Source organism: Denticeps clupeoides, chromosome 10 (genome assembly GCF_900700375.1).
Source record: "Denticeps clupeoides chromosome 10, fDenClu1.1, whole genome shotgun sequence".
NCBI classification, from domain to species: domain Eukaryota; kingdom Metazoa; phylum Chordata; class Actinopteri; order Clupeiformes; family Denticipitidae; genus Denticeps; species Denticeps clupeoides.
Window position 1 is genome coordinate 2915423 of NC_041716.1, and position 21404 is coordinate 2936826.

General features: G+C 47.6%; 2 protein-coding genes across 3 annotated transcripts; both read left to right on the forward strand.

Annotated features, from left to right (window-relative positions):
- Positions 1–1023: 1023 nt before the first annotated feature.
- Positions 1024–8186, forward strand: adora1b (adenosine A1 receptor b). Its single transcript, XM_028993822.1, has 2 exons — positions 1024–1832; positions 5660–8186. Exons 1-2 carry the CDS (start codon positions 1492–1494, stop codon positions 6321–6323), a joined length of 1005 nt encoding a protein of 334 aa, XP_028849655.1. The 5' UTR covers positions 1024–1491; the 3' UTR covers positions 6324–8186.
- Positions 8187–10138: 1952 nt separating this feature from the next.
- Positions 10139–14420, forward strand: dclre1b (DNA cross-link repair 1B). Of its 2 annotated transcripts, XM_028994018.1 has the most exons (5): positions 10139–11044; positions 11820–11985; positions 12781–12963; positions 13048–13312; positions 13439–14420. In XM_028994018.1, the coding sequence occupies exons 1-5, from the start codon at positions 10853–10855 to the stop codon at positions 14181–14183; spliced, it is 1551 nt and encodes a 516-aa protein (XP_028849851.1). In that variant the 5' UTR covers positions 10139–10852; the 3' UTR covers positions 14184–14420. The 2 variants fall into 2 exon arrangements, with proteins under 2 accessions (XP_028849851.1, XP_028849850.1); XM_028994017.1 differs by having other exon boundaries at positions 13048–14420.
- Positions 14421–21404: the final 6984 nt, after the last annotated feature.

Here is a 21404-nt window from a genome sequence, read left to right on the forward strand (position 1 = left end):
ACACCCTGGCGCTCCGGTAAAGTCGAATTACAACTGAAAACGACAACACTGTGGTCTTTTTTCACGTCTGCTGCATGCACATACTTTTCCTGAACAAAAAAATGTATTGTTCACGTCCGGGAGAGAAGCTCCCAGTGAGAGTTCGTGGCAGTAACTTTACAACGACGTGGACTCTGTTAGTAAGCAGGGAGGTATTTGTAGATAGGGGCAGAGTCATGCCCCGGCGTGGACGTGCGATGTCTCTCTAGGCCCGTCTGATCCAGATCCGGCCACAGACCTCGGACATGACTCTGGCGTCCGAAAATCTGCCGTTTTATCCCTTTTTGACTCACCGCTGATGGTTTATGTCTGAGTTCTGAATCACCGGATCCCTTTGAGATATTCTGATTTTTAGAGTGCTGGGTGCAGATTTGGACAGAATTATTATGTGAACACACACACACATAGAATAGAATTAATGTGATGTATGTTATTGTGGTATGGATATTTACTTTACTTTACACCAGCAATTCTCATTCGGTTTCCATAGATTTTGAGTTTACAAAACTAAGAGCCCCGAAAAGGCCGAACTTGTCAGGAATAGAACATGCAGGGAAATCGTTAAGTGCTGGACGAAAAAAAGTGTTTGTGTGCATGCGGTTTGTTGAAGTGATTGTCATTGTGTGTGCGTGTTGGTGTCAGACTCGTTTTTGGAATACTTTTTAAACAAGTGGGTTTTCGCATGTTTCTTAAGGCGTTTTCGATTTTTTTTAAATTATCGCAGAATTCATAATAATTGTAAAAAATGCTGCCCTAGAGGGGGGCTCCTTTTGTTATAATGAACAAAATATTGATTTGATCAATTTTCACTTTGGCAACAGTTGCATATATGAATCGATACATTTCACCTTTGCCGTGACTATAATTGATAATCGTCGCCGCCTGTCCACAATTAACCAATGGAAATCTCCGCCGCTCCCCGCCACGGCGCCACGAGCCGCGTCACGTCACGCAGCTCCGCGTTCCTCCCGTGGGCGACGTGCACGCGCGCGTCAGAATAAAAGGACGCGGCGCGGCGCTGTGCGGTGCGGTGCGGTGCGGTGCGCGGAGCGGATGGGTCGGCGCCGGTGGACCTGGGACGCGGTCGGAGTCGCTCCGGAGTCGGAGCCTTGAAGACCGGCGGTCGGACGAGGACAAAGGAGTTGGGGGCGCGGGCGGCGAGTTTCGGGGCGCCGCGTCGGACGATCGGGGAGACGGAAGATGGGAATTGCATAGACCCCGCCTGGTCGGACCGGGAGTTGTAAGAGGGAGAAAACAGATGAGGAGTCGCGACGCTCCGGGGCGCAGGTGGGGACGGAAGGGTGCACAAACCCCCCTTTTCTCGGAATTAACCGGTCCCGTCACTTGCCGGTGTCGGGATTCCTCACGAAGTGATCGGCGGGCCGTGGGATGCATTTTGGGGAGTGATCTCTAATCCCCAGTTATAATCTGGAGTTTACACCCACCGCCAACATGCCTGGAGCCATCCCACCTTCCAAAGCCCTCTACATCGGCATGGAGGTGGCCATCGCCCTGTCCTCCGTCATCGGGAACGTGATGGTGGTGTGGGCCGTGAAGATGAACAAGTCTCTGAGGGACACCACCTTCTGCTTCATCGTGTCGCTGGCCTTGGCCGACATCGCGGTGGGGGCCCTGGTCATCCCCCTGGCCATCACCATCAGCATCGGGCTGCAGACCCACTTCCACAGCTGCCTGCTGGTGGCCTGCATGGTGCTGGTGTTGACCCAAAGTTCCATCCTCGCCCTCCTGGCCATCGCAATCGACCGGTACCTGAGGGTCAAGATCCCCACCAGGTAAAAGCGGCTCGGGAGGGTGTCGTCAATTAACTGCTTAATACTTCTAGCCATAAAAGCGCGGCGTGTCATTACGGGTCACTCGGACGTTGTAATCACTGGGTCGGGGGTAATAAAGAGGCCATTAGCAACAGCATCTTATTTTCTGGACCGTTCTCTACATTGATTAATGGACGAGGCTTTGCTCTGGTCCCACATTCAGCAGGGCTCGGCTCTTTCTTTCTTTCTTTCTTTCTTTCTTCTTCTTTCCTTTTAGCTGAACGTGTGAGTAAGATGCCTCCTGTCTCATAACCCCCCCACCTGAATTATTCATGTATATGTTGGATTTCAATCCCGCTTAAATCATTTGTCGGAATCATTTATTCACGAGTCCTGGCTCTGGTTTAACACTCCGGGCGTCGTGGTAAGAAGGGCACGGTCCCGTTGTTCCGGAACGTGCGCGGTAAGCCGTGCACATGAAATACGCCGCGCAGGACGTGCCAGACGCTTTTGTGTCTATTTCTGGCCGCCCGGCTTCTCGGCCTCCACATGCCTACGATGGCAAAGCCGCTCGCTTCGGGACGTGTGGAGGAGCTCACTGACCTCACAGACATTTCATACACGATGATGGATAGATAATAATAACTTGTGGTTGCGTGGCAGAAAGAGCAAATAATAATAAAGAATTGTGTTTTAAAATACGAGACCCAGTTATTCCAGCTGCAGAGGGGACATCCGGCTGGGGGAGACACACCCACGTCAGCAGCACCGCTGCTGGCTTCGTACGTCAAGCGCTCGGTCGGTGACTCGCTGTGTCACACTCTCATATTGTGACCAAACGAAACGTTTGTCAGGAGCTGATGATGCGTTAAAGGTCCATTCATTTTTGATCAATGGAAGGCCATTTTATTTGGAGCTGCGTGGACGTTTTTTTTTTTTTTTTTTTTTTTTTTATCCAAAGCGACTTACAAGTGAATAAAGTGAAGTGATTGTCACATGTGATACACAGCAGCACAGCACACGGTGCACACAGTGAAATTTGTCCTCTGCATTTAACCCATCACCCTGAGTGAGCAGTGGGCGGCCATGACAGGCGCCCGGGGAGCAGTGTGTGGGGACGGCGCTTTGCTCAGTGTCACCTCAGTCGCACCTCGGCGGATCGGGATTCTAACCAGCAACCTTCTGATTACGGGGCCGCTTCCTTAACCGCTAGGGCCACCGCCGCCCCTACAAGAGGAAGACGCCAGCAGTTTGCAAAGGAAGAGTGGTCCAAAATTCCAGGTCAGAGGTGTGAGAAGCCAGTTGATGGTTATAGGAAGCCACCGATTTCAGTTATTTTTTCCCAAAGGTCGTGCAACCAAATAGTAAGTTAAGAGCGGCAATCATGTTGTCCAGCCCATTTTTGGGGTTTTGTGTGACATTATGTCAAATCTGCATTTTCCCCTCCTGTTTAGCGTTTTGTTCCAATACACACGAAGGGATCGCCTGATCTTACAGGAAATCCACGCCAGGTTTTCCGAGCTCGATGCAAGATTTTGTGGGTATTCTGTGGATTTTGCCACCTCGCATTCCTGTGTTTCTCAGTGTCCGGTAAGGAATGTGGGTTGCGAGCGAGAAGGAGTTTACAGGGTGTGTAGGAGACGCTGGATTCCGCCGAGTGTGCCAGAAAATACACATTAATCACACATGATGTTGCTTCATTTTCGTAATAATTTCAGTCATGGCCAAAATTTCCCACAGAACACGTTTTGCTCTACGCATATTTATTCCCTTCGTGTGTATTGGAACAAATCAAAAACAGGAGGGGAAAAAGAGCAGATTTGACATAATGTCGCACAAAACTCCAAAAATGGGCTGGACAAATTTATTGGCACTCTTAACTTACTATTCGGTTGCATGCCTGTTATGTCCCTGGTCTAGGGTCAGGGACATAACAAATGGGACATTTTGGAAACTCCAAAACAACGCGACAATGCTTATGGCTAACCGTTTATTACAAACAAGGACATGGACAGAACAGGACAGAACACACACAAAACAGGTCTGGGCAGTCTAAGTTAGTCTTGTCTTCTGGTCACAGTCCTTCACTTCTTCTTGCTTCACACCAACACTCTCTTTGCTTCAGCAACTTCGCTCTGGATAAGGACGTCTGGTAAATCTGGACTATCCTGCGTGGAACCTTTCATCAAATGTTCTCTTCCGTCCACGCCCAGAGAGATTAGCTATGGGAGATAAGTGCCATGGGTTGCCAACTTCTTGATAATGTTGCGCACTGTGGACAAAGGGCTTGTAACCTTGAGATTGTTCTCTTTTCCTCTTCCTGTTGTCCACGCTTGGTGTGGCACTGGCCCCAGGTGAGTTTAAAGGAGCATCACGTGCTTGAAAAAATCTATTTTTATCCACAATTTTGAAGGGGTGCCGATAATTTGGTTTCTAGTTATTTAAAGTTTTCTAGTTAAGCACTAATGTAAATTAGTCATTGAAGCAGGGATGTAACGGTGTGGGGACGGTACCTTTATCAAGGGGACCTAAGTGGCACCTTGCCGGTTTGGGATTTGAGTCTGCTTCCTTATGCGCTAGGCTGCCACTGTTCTCTAGTTTGTAATCCAAAATGAAGAAATATTGACGCTGCGCTGCTTTTTCACGTGTGAAAAACATACATTTCATTTGTATTCCAAAAGTATTCAGAAGATTTTATGTATTGTAACAGAATACATTCCTGAATACAGTTACGTGTTTTGCCAGTGGGTGAAAGTTGGCTTTGCAGCAGGAAGGTGTGTGTGAAATTTTGAGAAGCACTGATGTGAAATCAACCCTGTTTTGACTGTCGAACCCATCTTAGTGCAATTTTTACTATTAAATGATAATTACATTATAGAATCCTGCTTTAACCATTTAGTTTAGTCAGTTGTTTGGCATTACTGTATCTAATGCACACACGTTCCAAAGTCTTCCTACAGCATACAGCGCTTCCATAGTCTGTCGAAATAAAATGCTGAAGTATAAAATGAGGAATGTGCCGGTGCCTTGTTCGGATAAAATAAGTCAGTCAACTTTATTGTCATCTCACCGTATGCCATAAGTCCACGGAGAGACGAGATTGCAAAGATAACTCTTGCTTGCACCAGAGAAGAATTCCAAGATTATCTCAAAATAGAGCAGAATAGGCACCTTTTGTTTCAAGGTCCCTGTGGTACAGTGTAATGTATGGAGCTGTGTCTCATCTACCGTGGAATTATAATAAAGCCAGCAGGGAGGCTGAGCAGACGTTTTCAGGTCAGTCTAAAACAGCTCGAGGGCTTCTGGTGGATCTGACAAAACCAAGATGTTCTTTTAAACCTGCATCGTCTGAAATATTCAAATGTGCTTGGAATAGTTCAAACAGCTACAACAGAAAAATGAGGGAGAACCACCAGATAGAGCTACTCGCGCAGAAACCCGAAGAGGTCCGGGCCAGATTATGTTTCTTTTGTAGGGGCACACGAAGCTATTGTGGGTGAGTGCAGAACTTTTACACAAGGGAATGATTCCCATGCTGACTGCTCTTTGTGCTCTTTGTGGGCATGCAGTTGTCATGTCAGCAAAAGAAATATATCGTTTTAGACTTCCTTAAACACAAAAATACATGAACAATCTTATAATCTGTGTGCTATGACATCAATAATTAAATAGCTTTATTAGTCCCCTGTCCACATGAGAATGCTTTTTGTTTTTTTGGGGGGGTTTCTAAAGAAATTTTCCAGTTTTAGAGAAAAACGTTCTCATGTGGACGATTGTAATGTTGTGTTGTTATGTAACGAGTCTTGTGGAAAACTGCAAAATCTCAACTTTCTGCTCTATCTTCACAGCTACAAAAGGGTGGTCACGCCACGTCGGGCCGGAGTAGCTGTGGTGGTGTGCTGGACGGTGGCCTTCATTGTGGGCTTGACCCCAATGCTGGGCTGGAACAACCTGGAGAACCTGAAGAGCCAGAACGGCTCGCTGAGCTCTGACCTCGTCATCACCTGCGAGTTTGAGAACGTCATCAGCATGGAGTACATGGTCTATTTCAACTTCTTCGGCTGGGTGCTGCCACCGCTGCTCCTCATGCTCGTCATTTACGCCGAGATCTTCTACATGATCCACAAGCAGCTCAACAAGAAGGTGGCCGTGGGACACGTCGAGCCCAACAAGTACTACGACAAGGAGCTCAACCTGGCCAAGTCCCTCGCCCTCGTGCTCTTTCTCTTCGCCATCAGCTGGCTGCCCCTTCACACCATCAACTGCATCACCCTCTTCTGCCCCAGCTGCCAAAAGCCCGCGTTTCTGGTCTACATCGCCATCCTGCTCACCCACGGCAACTCGGCCGTCAACCCCATAGTCTACGCCCTCCGCATTAAGAAGTTCCGCGTGGCGTTCCTGAAGATCTGGAAGCAGTACTTCTGCTGCAAGGAGTCTCCGCCTCTGGAAAGCCGGCCGAGCGAAAGGCCCAACAACCTCAGGCCAGAACCTTCGCAGGAGCACAACATGTGACCAGGAACCGGTCAGGAGCTCCGGAGTTTGCTCCGGGGCTCTGAGACTCTGGCCCTTAGAAGAATCTGAATGTACAGTAGGGATGGACCTGGACAAACAACATGCTGCTGACCACGATGGTGTCTTGAACAGGGCGTGGCCCACCAATTTCTGCATCCTTTCTGGGAGGCATGTTTTTTGTAATTCATCTTCCGTCGTCATGCTACACAACCCATAAATAACAACCCGATATGAACATATATGACGCACAAATGCAGTCGGCCCATGATGCACCTCACCGACGAGGCGTTCCAGGGATGGGTGCCTGCTGACGTTAGGACTGCCGGATCGGCCCCATTGGTCTCCGCTGTCCCACTCAGCGTCTGTGTGCTTATTCATCACAGCGGGGACGAAGCGGGGTTAACAGAGCTCCGTCTCGGCCAGCAGGACGGAGCCGCGGCTCATTGGCGACGGTAGAAACTACAATTTCGCAGAGAGAAAAAAGCACTTAAGATGCCGTTAATCCATCTCTGGTTCTGGCTGCTGCCCCTTTTAATACCGCTGATGTAACAACAGACGTCATTTTCTACTTCCAACAGATTGCATTTATCTTGTTTTATATTTAATACGTTGTGACGTTGATTTCCTGTGCACTTCACGCAATACTAATTATACATTATTATACGTAATTATTGTCATTTATCTGAAATGATGCTTTAGTCACAAAAGGGATAACTTGGGACAATCTCTGTGAATTGAGTGTCTTTTTAATCAGGTAATAATTAACGCCCAGCTCCCCAGGTCGTGCATTTATGCAATGAACAGATGTTTGGTGCCATTTCACGTACCAACAGACACTAACCTGATGTCACGGGGGTGCGGGTGAATTTATTTATTTACATTTTTTTGTAAACATGCAACACTCAGTGCTTATGATCATATTCCTGCTTATCTAGACCACAGGCTGCTGAGTTTGTAAATAGGAAGACCGCCATTTCCAGGCCGTACAGCTGCCTTTATGAGTAGAGGGCTTCTTTACTCACCCGTCACATGGGCACGTGCGAATAACAATTCCACATGACGGATATGAGACGAACTATAACACGAGCACAGCTGGCACACGACTACGGTCATCATTAAACATGAAATCATGCCGAAACCGGACTCCGGCTGTAAATACACTAGAAAAATCAATACCCTTCACGCTTGGAGAATAGCACGTCCGTAAAGGGAGGAAACCGTTCGCGTGACGTCGGCTGTTCGCCTCTTTCGGATATCAGCTGGGTGGAGTCACGGCGCGGCTGGAACGTGCCATGGCTTCGGAATTCAGGGAGACGAGCACGACACAGGTTCTAAACAATCAGTCACCGCAGGCCCCAGCCACTCCTGGCACGACTGCACGATGATGAGAGAAATCGCTGGCCTGGCTGGTTATTTCAATTACTTTGGACACATAATTATTGCACTCTTAATAATTAATGGGGATCCTTCCTAGATGTCTGAAAATTATTTTCTGATTATTGATTTTCTTGAAGTTGGCACGGCGGTTACCAAGATCCTGGCTCCAACCTTGTGTGGGCACCTTGAGTTTGCATGCTCAATCCTTGTTGATGCAGGTTTCCTCCGGGTCCTCCGGTTTCTGCCCGCTGTCCAAAAGGCGTGCAGGCTAGGTGACTTGGTGACTCTGAACTAACTGAGATGGGCTCCAACAGCAGCGACCCTGAAGAACAAGACTAAGTGGTTACAGATAGTGAGTGAGTTAATCATGTATGGATTTAATTTAAATTAATTACAGTGATGCGAGATTAATAAAGCAACATAAAAATATATATATATATAAATATATTTCTTTCTAAGTTTAAACAAAATATTTCATATTGCTTTTTTCATCCAAGCCTGAATGCAGCAGTAAAGGTGTTTACTGTGAACATGAACTTCTGTGCGAGTGAAACGTAACCAGATTAAACTCTGCCGTGTGATCCAGGTGCTTTTCTAGTCACCCGTGTGTCCTTCATACACGGAGATCGTCTATGTTCATGGCGACGCTTTATTCAGGGACCATGTGACTTGCTCCCCTCTGGTTACCCAGCAGTTGTGTTATGTATTTGATGGAGGTCCTGATGTAAACAGCCAAGGTAGGCAACATGCTCGTAAAAAAAAGACCTTATCTGCTGCAGGCAGAAGTGGCTTTGGGCTTGTAAAAAGGCCAGAAATCACTCAGCTGGGTGTGTGTTTTCGTCCGATCCTGCTAAAGCACTGAGCAATAACGCCGCAGGAAGGCGCATTGTGATGTTGGCCCCTCGCTGATATGAGTCTCTCTCTCCCTCTGTGTCATCTCCTGACCGGATCACAGAGCACACTACAGGAGGAATAAAAAGCCCCCTGCTGGGTGTCTTAATATGAGATTTTCAGAGGTCCACACATTAGAACGTCCTTCAATGGAGCTGTCTGCAGTTCTTCTCCCAACTCCCCTCCTTTTGTGTTTCCAGAGGGTTCAGTCAAAATTGAAAATGAGAGGGGTGGCCGAGACCATTAGGCATGGAGCAAAAAAATATGTGGAATGGGAGCTTATCATGTGGTTGCTAGGCAACAGAAAACTCAGTACATGGTTGTTATGGTTCTCAAAATATGCCATTCTGTCCACAGAAAGGGGCAATTTGTGCATACACAAAAAAGAAGGTTTGATTACTAATCTTTCATTTAATCCACGTGGTTGATGAAATGTCAAAGAACTGACATTTAATCTTTTTTAAATGTATTTTTATTCTTTCAAGATAATCTGTTTGATGTAAATGTCCGTGGGTTCTTGAGATTTGAACCCCGTGCAGGCTTAGGTGGTCATGGCCTTGTTATCACACCATCCCTATGGTGGTGTCAGCCTCTAGTGGACAAAACAGAATGATGCCCAGTGTGGAGCATCACACGGACACTGGTCCAACAGGCCTGGCGGGGACATGTAAGAGATTCGGGGTTTAACAACGCAAATGAAACAGCTCTTCTCGTGACTCGATCGCTTCAGACAGATCTGCCTGGAGAACAAAACAGGTGTTAAAAATACAAACGGCACCATTGTCATCATCACTCTGATTCCTCTTAAGGCCAGCGTGTCTATGTCAGGTCAGCTCCTTTTAGGTCTGAAGCACAACAGCAATGATCAGTGGCAGTTCTACCCTTGAGGTTGGGGTGTACAAGGCACAAGCTAGAGTGTATTAAATATATCATTTCTAAAATAATCACCAGCAATATGCAATGTTGCACAAGCTTTTTGAGGGGCAGGGGCAACATAATTCAACCAAATCCAAAATATTACATTTTGGAGACGTGTGCACATAAGCACGTAGGTCATTTTTCCTCATATTTATTCCAATGTCGGCTTCATTGGAGGGGAACCCAGTTGGACAATTTTCCACATTGATAAGCATACAGGGACACACAAAAACAGGGACATTTATTCAGCCAGCGTTATTCCATAGGCACTGAAGGTCCTCTAAAGGGAATTTGAGAGACCTGTGATGATCAAGGGGCAGCATGCATGCAATGCAAGTTAAAAATGGCACTCCAATGCCATATCAGGGCACTCAATGGAACACATCAGGAAAGTACAAAATCCCGTTATTCACATAAAGGACAGTCAGTATGCACTTTGTCAGGCACTAGAGGGCACTTTAGTGACACATTTTCAGTATTCCACTTTACAGGTGCCCGTGGTGCTTTTACCACATTCATGCCCACAACACCTGAACTGCACAGCATTTGGAAGACGTTGGGAAAACAGCTGGAGCTCCGAGCTTCTGAATTCCATTATTCAGTGCTTTTCTGTAAAAAAAAAAACATCCTTGAAAAGGCGCTTTAGGCAAAAGGGACCTGGAGAGCCCTACATCAAACCAGGCCTCACCCCAGGGCGTGCTTTGGATAAAATGAAGTTGAGTATATTACACTTGGTTTGACAGCGCCTGATCACATGCTTAAATAGATTATGGATTTATTTGACTTTGTAGGCAGCAAAATATGCCTAAAACAAACACAATCAATATTTTGACACGGCCATGTTTTAGGAATAATATACATCCATTTTTTTTTAGATCGCGATTCGGGGATGTTTTCTTGAGGCATTACGGTACCTCTCGCGGCTGCGCATACTAGAAGTATTACGGCACGCCGGACGCCATGTTTGTTAGTGGCAGCAGCGGCTGTGCGCACTTTTCGAACTGCGGGGTGGGCGTGGATGCTGCCGGCCTGACGGTTGTACTGCGCACGGTGCTCGTACGTGGGACGCGTGTTGCAGCGTAGATGGCGGCGGCTCGCTCGCCGTTTTCGTATTTGCGCCTAATGGCTTCGAACGGGCAAAACGGCGTGAGCCGCGTGAATCGTTTTTAATGCACTTTTGCTTCTTTGTTAGCCGGGCGACTGTCGTCGTTTTCGCGGACATGCGTTCGCTATTTGGAAATGACGTGAGACCCGTGCGTTCGTGATCTCATCGAGCGAAAGAGTTGCATAAACTCTCTGCTCCGCCTCGAGGGAGGAGGAGGAGGAGGAGGAGGAGGAGGAAGATGAACGGGAAGGTCATCCCGCACACGCCGCTGGCCGTCGACTGCTGGCAGGTGCGCAAGTGCAGCCACGTCCGTCTGTTCTTCCTGTCGCACATGCACAGCGACCACACCAGCGGCCTGACGTCGACGTGGAGCGGCCGCGCCATCTACTGCTCCCCCACCACGGCCAAGCTGCTGAGGCTGAAGCTGAAGGTAAGGACGCAAGCGAGAGTGAAGTGGTTGTCATTGTGACAGTCGCACGGTGAAATGTGTCCTCTGTATTTGACAGAGGTGTGTGGGGACGGTGGCACCTCAGTTGCTCGGGATTCGAACCTGCTGAGGGTTGCGGCAGAGTTGCGGGCCGCTTCCTTCTCCGCAGAATACAGTACAGGCCAAAAGTTCGGTCCACCTTCGCATTCAACGTGTTTTCTTTATTTTCATGACCATTTACGTTGGTAGATTCTCACTGAAGGCATCAAAACTATGAATGAACACATGTGGAGTTCTGTACTTAACAAAAAGTGGAGACCTGACCTCCACAGTCACCGGACCTGAACCCAATCCAGATGGTTTGGGGTGAGCTGGACCAACAAGTGCTAAACACCTCTGGGAACTCCTTCAAGACAGTTGGAGAAGCATTTCAGGTGACGACCTCTTGAAGCTCATCGAGAGAATACCAAGAGTGTGCAAAGCAGTAATCAGAGCAAAGAAACTAGAATATAAAACATGTTCTCAGTTATTTCACCTTTTTTTGTTAAGTACTGAACTCCACATGTGTTCATTCATAGTTTTGATGCCTTCAGTGAGAATCTACCAACGTAAATGGTCATGAAAATAAAGAAAACATATTGAATAAGAAGGTGTGTCCAAACTTTTGGCCTGTTCTGTATATCCTGTCACCTGCCATCTTCTCATAAGGTCCGTGTGTGTGTGTGTGTGTGTGTGTGTGTGTTTGTGTGTGTTTTTTCTCCCCTTGGAAACAACACAGGTCAAGGAGAGATGGATCCATCCTCTGGAGGTTGGGGAGCCCCACTTGCTGCCTCTTGATGACATTGGCAAAGAAAGGATGACGGTCACCCTGATTGATGCCAACCACTGCCCTGGAGCGGTCATGTTCCTTTTCCAAGGATACTTCGGCACCATATTATACACTGGTGAGGAATAGGCTTGGAATGGAAACAGTTTAAAAAAAAAATGAGCATCAACAACCGGCATAATAAAAAAAAATAAAGCAAATAAAAGATTCAACGGCTCTCAAAGTGTCATTGTAGAAGGATACAACAAAATGGATTCATAAAACATACTGGTTGCTTTGTAATATATCCTTCAATTAACCACTGATGATATTTGAACCGAAACTGCAAATGTCATCAAAAAGTTTATTAGCTGAAATTGGTCACAAATAGGAAAATAGTTATGTTTCAATAACGCCACCACCATGTGGAGTTATGTACTTATCAAAAAAAGGTGAAATAAGTGAAAACATGTTTTATATTCTAGTTTCTTTGCTCTGATTACTGCTTTACACACTCTTGGCATTCTCTCGATGAGCTTCAAGAGGTCGTCACCTGAAATGCTTCTCCAACAGTCTTGAAGGAGTTCCCAGAGGTGTTTAGCACTTGTTGGGGTCCAGCTCACCCCAAACCATCTGGATTGGGTTCAGGTCCGGTGACTGTGGAGACCAGGTCTCCACTTTTTGTTAAGTACAGAACTCCACACGTGTTCATTCATAGTTTTGATGCCTTCAGTGAGAATCTACCAACGTAAATGGTCATGAAAATAAAGAAAACACGTCCAATGAGAAGTTGTCCAAACATATGGCCTGTACTGTATATAATATATACATTCCCACTATTGAATAAGACTGGAAGTTGATGAGCTGAAAGCCATAAATACTAACTCCTGTTCTCATGGGACAGAATAATTGATTGGCTGCCGTTGGTTCCTAGGGGACTTTCGGTACGAGGTGTCGATGTTCCGCGAGCCGAGCCTCCATAAAGGCACCACCATAGACGTGCTGTACCTGGACAACACCAACTGTGACCCCACCCGATCCCTGCCCTCGCGGCATGAAGCCACTCTGCAGATCAAGGAGATCATCCGCAGCCATCCGTGCTACAATGTCGTGATTGGTGAGGTCCTCTCTCGTGGCCAATCATGTTATCTTCTCGCACACAGACACGCACAACCAAACCTCCTTCTTTTTTTTTTTTTAGGCTTGTATTCCCTTGGAAAGGAGTCTCTGCTGGTTGACCTGGCCATGGAGTTTAAGACATGGGTGGAGGTCAGCATTGAACGTTTGGAGACCCTGGAGGCCCTGGGGCTTCCTAACGTCTTCACCAGTGAACCTGGCGCCGGCCGAATTCGTGTGGTGGACCAATCAGAGATCAAGCCCGGCAACCTGTTGAAGTGGAACGTGGAGCACGCCACCATTGCCATCCTTCCCACCAGCCGGCCCATCATCTCCTACCACCCCAACATGTATGTGGTGCCATATTCAGACCACTCCTCGTTCCAGGAGCTGAAAGAGTTCATCAGATACCTCAACCCCCTCTCCATCGTGCCCATCGTGGGGGAGGTCGCGTCTCATTTCTCGTCTCTCCTCAGCGCGCCGAGGGAGTGGAGGTGCGTGGTGGTGCCCGAGTCGGTTCAGCAGTTCATGATGCAGCAGCCCGAGCCCGCGCACTCCGGCCAGTCCAACCCCCACTTCCGCCCGCTGCGCCCAGAGCCGAGGGGGGTGGTGTTCGACTCGCCCGAGAAGCCCTGCACCACGAACCAGATGCAGGGAACGGTCGGAGCGGACCGCGAGGGGTTGGAAGATGCCAGCAGCGAGATGAGCTCTTCAGACTGTATCCTCCTGGACCTGGAGAAGAATCCTGCCGTTGTGGTGGAAGACGGGAACGAGAGTCCTGATTGGCCGGTTCTGGAGGGGTCGCAGGAAACTGCAGCCAGCGATGAGTGGACTTTCATCCGGTTGGAGCCCCACAGCGTGAAGCGGTCGCACCGTAATCACAGCAGCAGCCCGCAGACGGGACACGGCCATCTGCAGGACAGGTGCTCGTCTCTGGAGAGGATCGTCCTGCACGACAGGAAGGGGGTTGCTGCCGCCGGCGCCCTTTCTACCCCCACGCCCTCACGCTGCAACCCCCCCCGTCAGCACGTCCAGAACTCAGCAGAAATGGAGAAGTGGCTCCTCGAGAACCTCACCTTTGAAGAGGAGGACCTTCCACGCCAAGTCCAGGTCATGCATGGCCTGGACAGGTTCTTTAACTTGTGTCCCCTCAACATCCCGAAGAGGCAGGGGGACTCATTTGAAGCTGCTCTGGAGAGACGCAGCTTCTCTCTTGGATGAAATATATACCGTTATGATCATGTGTCGGCCTTTTGGCTGAAAGTATTTGCTTTGTCGATGTCCACGTGCCAGACGGCTGTTTCTGACCCCACCGCCGGATATAATGGTGCCTGTTATAATGGTGCCTGTTATAATGGTGCCTGTTATAATGGTGCCTGTTAAAATGGTGCCTGGTATAATGCTGTTTTTGCACAAGAAAAACTTTCAGCCTTTTTCAAAAGTGTTTTTGTGTTTAAATGGAGGTTCTGTTTTTTTTTTGTTTGTTTTTGTGATCTAATCAGTTCTTCATATGATCAGAACAAGGTCAAGATCAAATGAAACTCTACTGACACATGGTATCTCGAGTCAAGAGAAAAAAAAAAAAAAACGACGACTTAACACTGAACACACAGAAGCACTTGGTGCCAAAAAAAGGTGCTTGTGACAATTATATAACAATTATTATTTTTTTAAATAAAATATTGTTTACTGTAAAAACTGTCATCCATGTGTCTAAAGATATCAAAAAAGACAAGGTCCCCTAGCCTGTCAATGCTCCTGCAGTGGCAAGAAAAGGCAATAGGTGTAAAGAGAACTTTTGGCAGAGACCGGCAGGTCAGACGGCAAGGTCTAGAATTTATTCCTTTATGTAGTCATGGGGGGATTTTTTTTTTTTTCTGGAAAAACGCGACTCCCTGTCTGCACCAAACATCGTGGTTGGTGAATGGAGTTGGTGAATCGTCATTTCCGTGAATGCCCCTCAACTTCCCTATACGCCGCTCTCCTCCTCATCCCGCCCCTCTCCTCCTCATTAGCATTTAAAGCTACAGACACTGAAACGGCACGCCCTGGGGAAATCTCACTGTGGGAGTGGATCAAAGTGTCTGTAATTCTTCACCACGGCACCACTATGCATGTGTAAAAATAAAAGTAACTTACTTCCAAAAGGTAAACTTTGCACGTTTTTAAACCTCAAGACATTTTTTTATTTTGTTGTTTATGAACATAGGGCCTTTTCACGATATTCCAACTCTTTTCATGATAAATTGCACTAGTAGAGGCTATAGATGTCTGTTTGGGCATCTAAACCATCTTGAGTGGACAGAGGACGATACTCCTCTGAGTTGGACCATGCTGCACCCACGCATGGAACTGGAAGGCGCCGCCCTCTACTGAACAGAGTGTTTCAGCTCATTACCGTCAGCCTTCTCTCCATACTCAACGTTTGACTTTCAGTTGGAAAATCCGTCCCTCCACTTGCAACCATTGAGGTTTCTCTTTTGATTAGTTGTGCATTAAGGACCCGCTTGGCAGCTTCTACTGACACCGCCCGCTGATACGTGAGGGCAAATCAAATTAAATCGGCTCTCAACAAAGCCTGAGTGCCGAGCGGCGCGTCGAACAATCGACTGCCACTATGAATTAAAAATGCGAGGGGCCGTTCAGCAGGATTTACATCTGGAGCAGTTTAGAACGGCGGAGGATTCATTATCGGCTAATAGTATGCAAAGCGTTATGCAAATCAGCATATGGTCTTTGATGGGAAATAAGGACACTTAAAAAAAACAAAAAAAAAAAACAACCTTGGGTTGCATACAGAAGGTTTGGCCATCAGATGGCAGTAGTTCACTGGGCCATGAACATGGGTGCCAGCTCCTCTCTTCGAGCGGTCATTGCGGTAATAAACAAGTTAGTACAGATATTAAAGGTCAGAGGTCGTCCTTGATTTGTCAGTTGGCTTCCTTGGCTCCAGCAGCCTGTAAGTGCTGCATTAGGCTTTATTACCGCAACGGAGGGGTTTAATGTGCCGAGATCCGTCATTCTTAGCATCCCAGCGGGCTTGCGGCGTCTTCCGTGGGAGGCCGCATAGCCCAGAATGCCCTGACTGGCCCCTGGGAATGAGTCTATGGCAGGCATGCACCCGCCTCTCTGCAGCACTTAAAACAATATAGACTTTAATTCTCTGCCAACATGGTGGCTGCAGCCCGGCAAAGATTCAGAGCCTCTGCCGCAAGCGTTCGGCAGCCTGGCTGTTAAACACTTCTCCCTCATCTCCTGCCCGGGTGGGCCCAGCCAACCATCATTTAGAAGAGCCTCCGTATTCAGAAAAAGCTGCCTACAGCCTTAAGAAATTCTGAAAAATACTGATTCTGTGATAAATGGAATTGTTTGTGAAGCACAGCAGCACAGCACACGGTGAAACGTGTCCTCTGTATTTAACCGTCACCCTTGGTGAGCAGTGGGCACCATGACAGGCGCCCGGGGAGCAGTGTGTGGGGACAGTACCTTCATCAAGGGGACCTCACATGCATTGCACCGTCCCCACACACTGCTCCCCGGGCGCCTGTCATGGTGCCCACTGCTCACCAAGGGTGACGGTTAAAAGCAGAGGACACATTTCATTGTGTCACCGTGTGCTGTGCTGCAGTGTTTCACAATGACAGTTTCACTCGGTGGCAGTTTGGGATTCGAACCGGCAACCTTTCCGATTACGAGTCTGTTTCTGTGTTGGCACGATTGATCACTTGCTCTATATTAACTGAGCAGACCACACCCATTTCAGTATTTGGACACCTGTATAGAAGCATGGAAAGGTGGTGGTGGCTGCATATGCATATTCATAAACGCGTGAGTGAGATATTCACCCTTCGTGAATAATCAGAAGATGGGCCTGCAGCTTCAGAATGCCGTCCCCTCGCCAACGACGCAGCAGCTACTGCAGTAAACCGTCAGAAAGGGAAGGGCTGTTTACCGCGGGGCCTTAAGTACCCTAACTGTTAAAAAATAGAAGAATCGGATGAAAAATAAATAAAAGGGACACGAGTGGCAAGGGGGGGGGGGTGGATAAAAGCGCTCCATTTCTCCACAGATCCTCTTTTCAGTCCGGTCCCCGCAATTAGTGTCAGGAGCGAAGGGACGAGTTCCTCCGGGTTCCCCGTTACTCTAATTTATATCCATGATGGAGGACTTTACCATTACCAAAATGGCCCCGCCCCTTACAGGGTGAAATTTTTTTTTTTTAAGTGTCACATTGTGACAATTAATAACTCCATAATTCCTGCTTTTCCCTGGTTAACTGGCTAGGCAGCTAGTCGACGCGGTTTACTATTTATTCGTGTCATGATCCGGACCGGCAGGGGTTACTCCGGATCCGGAGTTTGGACTGGAGTTTCATGTTCGTCCTGTGTAATGTTCCCTGATCGTGTTCACCTGCTTATAATTGTATAAAACTATCCTGTTCGTGTCTGTTCGCCGTCGGGTCATTGTGCGTGTTCATGTTCCCCTGTCTTGTGAAGTTTGTATTAAACCCCTGTCCTGTGATCGTGCGAATGCGTCCTCCTTCACCGCCATGTCCAGCCCACCCGTGACAATTCGGTATTTATGAGACGAGTGAATTTCCCAGTTGAGCGTTTGAACATATTGTATTTTGTGAAATTTTCGTATTTACAACTTAGAAGCACTGGCCAAAAATATTCGCCTGTCCTGTCAAGCATGAGAAGTCAGAACCCAGCGCTGTGCTTTTACTGACAGTTCATATTCTCTCATATTAATGTTGTGATGTCTTGCCGTAGAGTAGTGACCAGTGACCAGTTCGTCTCCTGCGTTCGTCCTCTGTCCTGTGAAAAGGGACTGGAATGGTGCGTGAGGAACCTTTCGACCTTCCGGCTGCGTTTTCAGAGGTTTGAGAGTCTGAGTGCCGGGTTGGTTTGGTAGACAGCGTTGCTTCATGTAATGACGCCGCCTCAGAAGCGCCAATTAAGAGCTGTGAAAGTAGTAATAATAGATTCGTTCTTAGCACTTCTGTCTCACTGATGGTACAGCGTTTGTATGTGCATAATATTGCGGTTCTTCTTGATCATTCTCGATATATTCTTGAATGTTCATGATGTTTGCAACATTGAGGTCTATAGGAGTCGCTAAAGCATTTCACTGCATATCATACCATGCATGACTGTGAATTTGATCAGAGCTCGTGTTTTGGGGCGGATTCGTGAAGTTGCGTAATGGGGGAGCGTTGACTCATTAGGCCGGCTGCGGCGCCGCGCTCCCCGGAGACGCCCGGGTTTCCTCTGATCTCCAGTCAGAGCCGCCGCTGGAACAGCACCAGGCACCGAGGCTCCTTTTTTTTTTTTTTTACTCTTCTAGGCACCACCCAGCGGGTGCTGTTCACACCCCTGACACACACACACACACACACACACACACCCTTCCACCAATAGAACTCTGAAGAAGCGGCACAGGCTGGGAAAGAGAGGAGACACAGACCGACGACTGCAACCCCAAAATAACTCCTCCGCATTCCAACACGAGACAGAGACGAGGACAACTTTCCTCCAGCCTGGATTCTGAATTAATTAAATATGGGGCCTGTCCCTGTGCTTTATTTTATTTATTGACCTTTTTCTTGGGTGGAGGAGGAGGACCTTTTAAGCGGCGTGGACAGGCGTCCCTCCTAATGAGCCGGTGGTCCCCTCCCCTGTCTTCCCTGAGTCGGTGACATCTGTGTACCGTCTGCCTACAACGGAGCCGCAAACGCCGGGGGACGTGGCTGTCCCCCCGTCAAGATCTCACGGCTGTACGGGAGGAGAAGGAAGAGACAGACAGGGAGAGAGAGACAGATGGACAGATATACTGATGAAGAGAGACAGAAAGATGAGACGACAGCGAGTAAGACAGCCGGAGAGACAGACTGATGAAGAAAGGCGGGTAGAATGAAAGAGGGAGAGACAGACAGACAAACAGATGTGCGGGTAGAACGACCTGGAGAGACAGACGGTTTGATTGTAGAGAAAAAGAATGAGGACATGCAGACAGAAAAGGAGACCGTCAGAAAAAAAAAAAAACAGGGACCAGTCAGAAACGAGCAGACTGACTTACAAATGAAGAAACAGAGATGGAGAGATCTACTCTGATCAGCCATATTGAGCCGGAGTCCTGAGCGATCTAAGATGAAGGACGCCTTCAGGACACCTTCAAAGCAGTTCATTAACATTAATGTGGACGGTCCGTACCTTTGGGTTTTTGTTCATTCCACCTTTCCCTTTCTGTTCCTTTTGGCCCTCGCACCATAATAAATCCCTTTTGATCCACAGTGCCTCGCTCCTGAGCTTTCTTCACCCATCAGTCCAGAGTCGTGACAATAATATAAATAAACCCGGTCAAACCTTCCGTTTTTCAGCCAGTTTTAGCCAGTGTTCACTTGTTCTTCAGCGCGTGTGCATCGTTGGTTCACCCGTTCTCCTTCCATCGGACATGACTACTGCCACTGTTACACGTGTCAATCGGTGACGGCAGGGAAGATCACCGGCGTCCCCCCTGCCCTCCATCCAGGACCTGTTGCTCTCAAGATCCAGGGAAGATCATCACAGATCCCTCACATCCTGGACAGATTAACTTGTTAATCTGCTGCCCTCGGGCAGACAATGTAGAAGGCGACACAGGAACAGGTTCTTTTCCCTCGCGGTCACCCTCCTAAACAGCTGACCTGTCACACATATCAAGACTGCATTTAATGTATTTGTATTGTGTATATAATAGTCATATTTGGGACAGACGTAAACTAATTTAAAAGGCTAAACAAGGACAGATGGACGTGGATGTGGTCTTCAGCACAGTTGGGGGTCCAATCCCGCGCCGTAACGCAACATGAAGGCATCAGCCATCGTCAACGGGGCCGTGAGACCCAGCGTGATGGAGACCAGCTCCTGGCTGCAGCTCTACTCCACTCCACACACACACAACCAGCCATTATCAGCACACTGAGGGGTCTTTCTTCAGCTGTTACACCTTCGGTCAGCAAGAATTGTCCCTCCCCGCCCACAGATTTCTTCCTGATTATAAACACCAGATCTGCGCTACAGCATGCACCTCCATTCCTATTATTTACTGCAAAAGAGAATAAAATAACACACACGCACACACATACACACACACACACACACAGGGCCATCTTGATTCACTCCACTGCGGTTCGGTCGTATCTCACCCCCTCATTCCTTCTCGCAGATGCAATTAAATTGATTTCCCCGTGATATTGCATTTCATTTGGGACGTTGGATATCTCGCTGTCCTCATCTGCCGCTGACAGCACCAGGAATTCATGAAATCAAATCTGCAAGATACAGATGAGATTTTCAATTAACCCCCCTCCCCCTTCTAATAGAGAAAGTATTAAAATATATATATATATCTACACACACACACACACACACACACACACATATATATATATATATATATATGCTTTTTTTTTTTTTTTTTAAGAAGTGTCTTCATTCTTTTGGTCCACGGAGCAAATAATACGTTTGATTCACGCTGCTGAGAGCTCATCACAAATTCTGAGTGTGCAGAGTTACCTTCAGCTTTTTGAGATATAAATAAAAAGGCCCCTCCAGTTCAGTAATCTTCACTCGGCTCCTGCGCTCAGGGTCTGGTCCACCAAAGCCTTACATGACAGTAATATTAATAATAATCTTCAAAACACTCTTCTCATTCATTGACATTTTATAAAGTGTAATTTATTTTCCCGCGGACCCCAATGCCGTTATTCTGGGCTAACAAGAGTGATGAGTATGAATATATTATTATGCCTGTGCACCCATTGAGTGAAATTAATGTTTTGCATCCCGATTTTCCCAGCATTCCGACCGGTGTCAAGATGACATCACCCACTTTCGGCAACCCACGATTTGGTTTTGCATTTCTATTCCAAAGAGATCCCTGGCAGCACTTTTGTACTTTTATTCATTCATATTTTCCGTATTTTCGCACCGCAGGCCCACTTGCACAGCGTCCAGCGGGAATCGTTCCTCGTCCTGGTTTAAAGGAATTTTCCATTTGTCCAGCTCCCAGCTGATCAATTGGAGGTGCATTGATCCGTGAGTGTGAAAGGCTGCCGGCTAACGAGGCCGGCGTGACGAGGCTAATTATCGAGCCGTGACTGTCAGGCCGCGCTGCTGATGCCGGGATTTTTGCCGATTGATTATGAGGATTTGATTGCACCCGGGTCGCGGCGTAAAGCACCTTTAAACAGACTGATGAAACTGCCATGCAAACATCAGAGCGGCTGAGTGGAGCTCACCGCGGCTCCAGGTTGGAATTCCGACAGCCGAGGAACACAGATGAGAGGCAGATAATGCTTTTTATGGCTCGATTTTATGGTTACGCCGTTTTTTAGGCCTGTTTTAATACGGCAGATTTTAGATGCCGTCTGCAGCAACGTTTTGATGGCTTCTTTAAAGC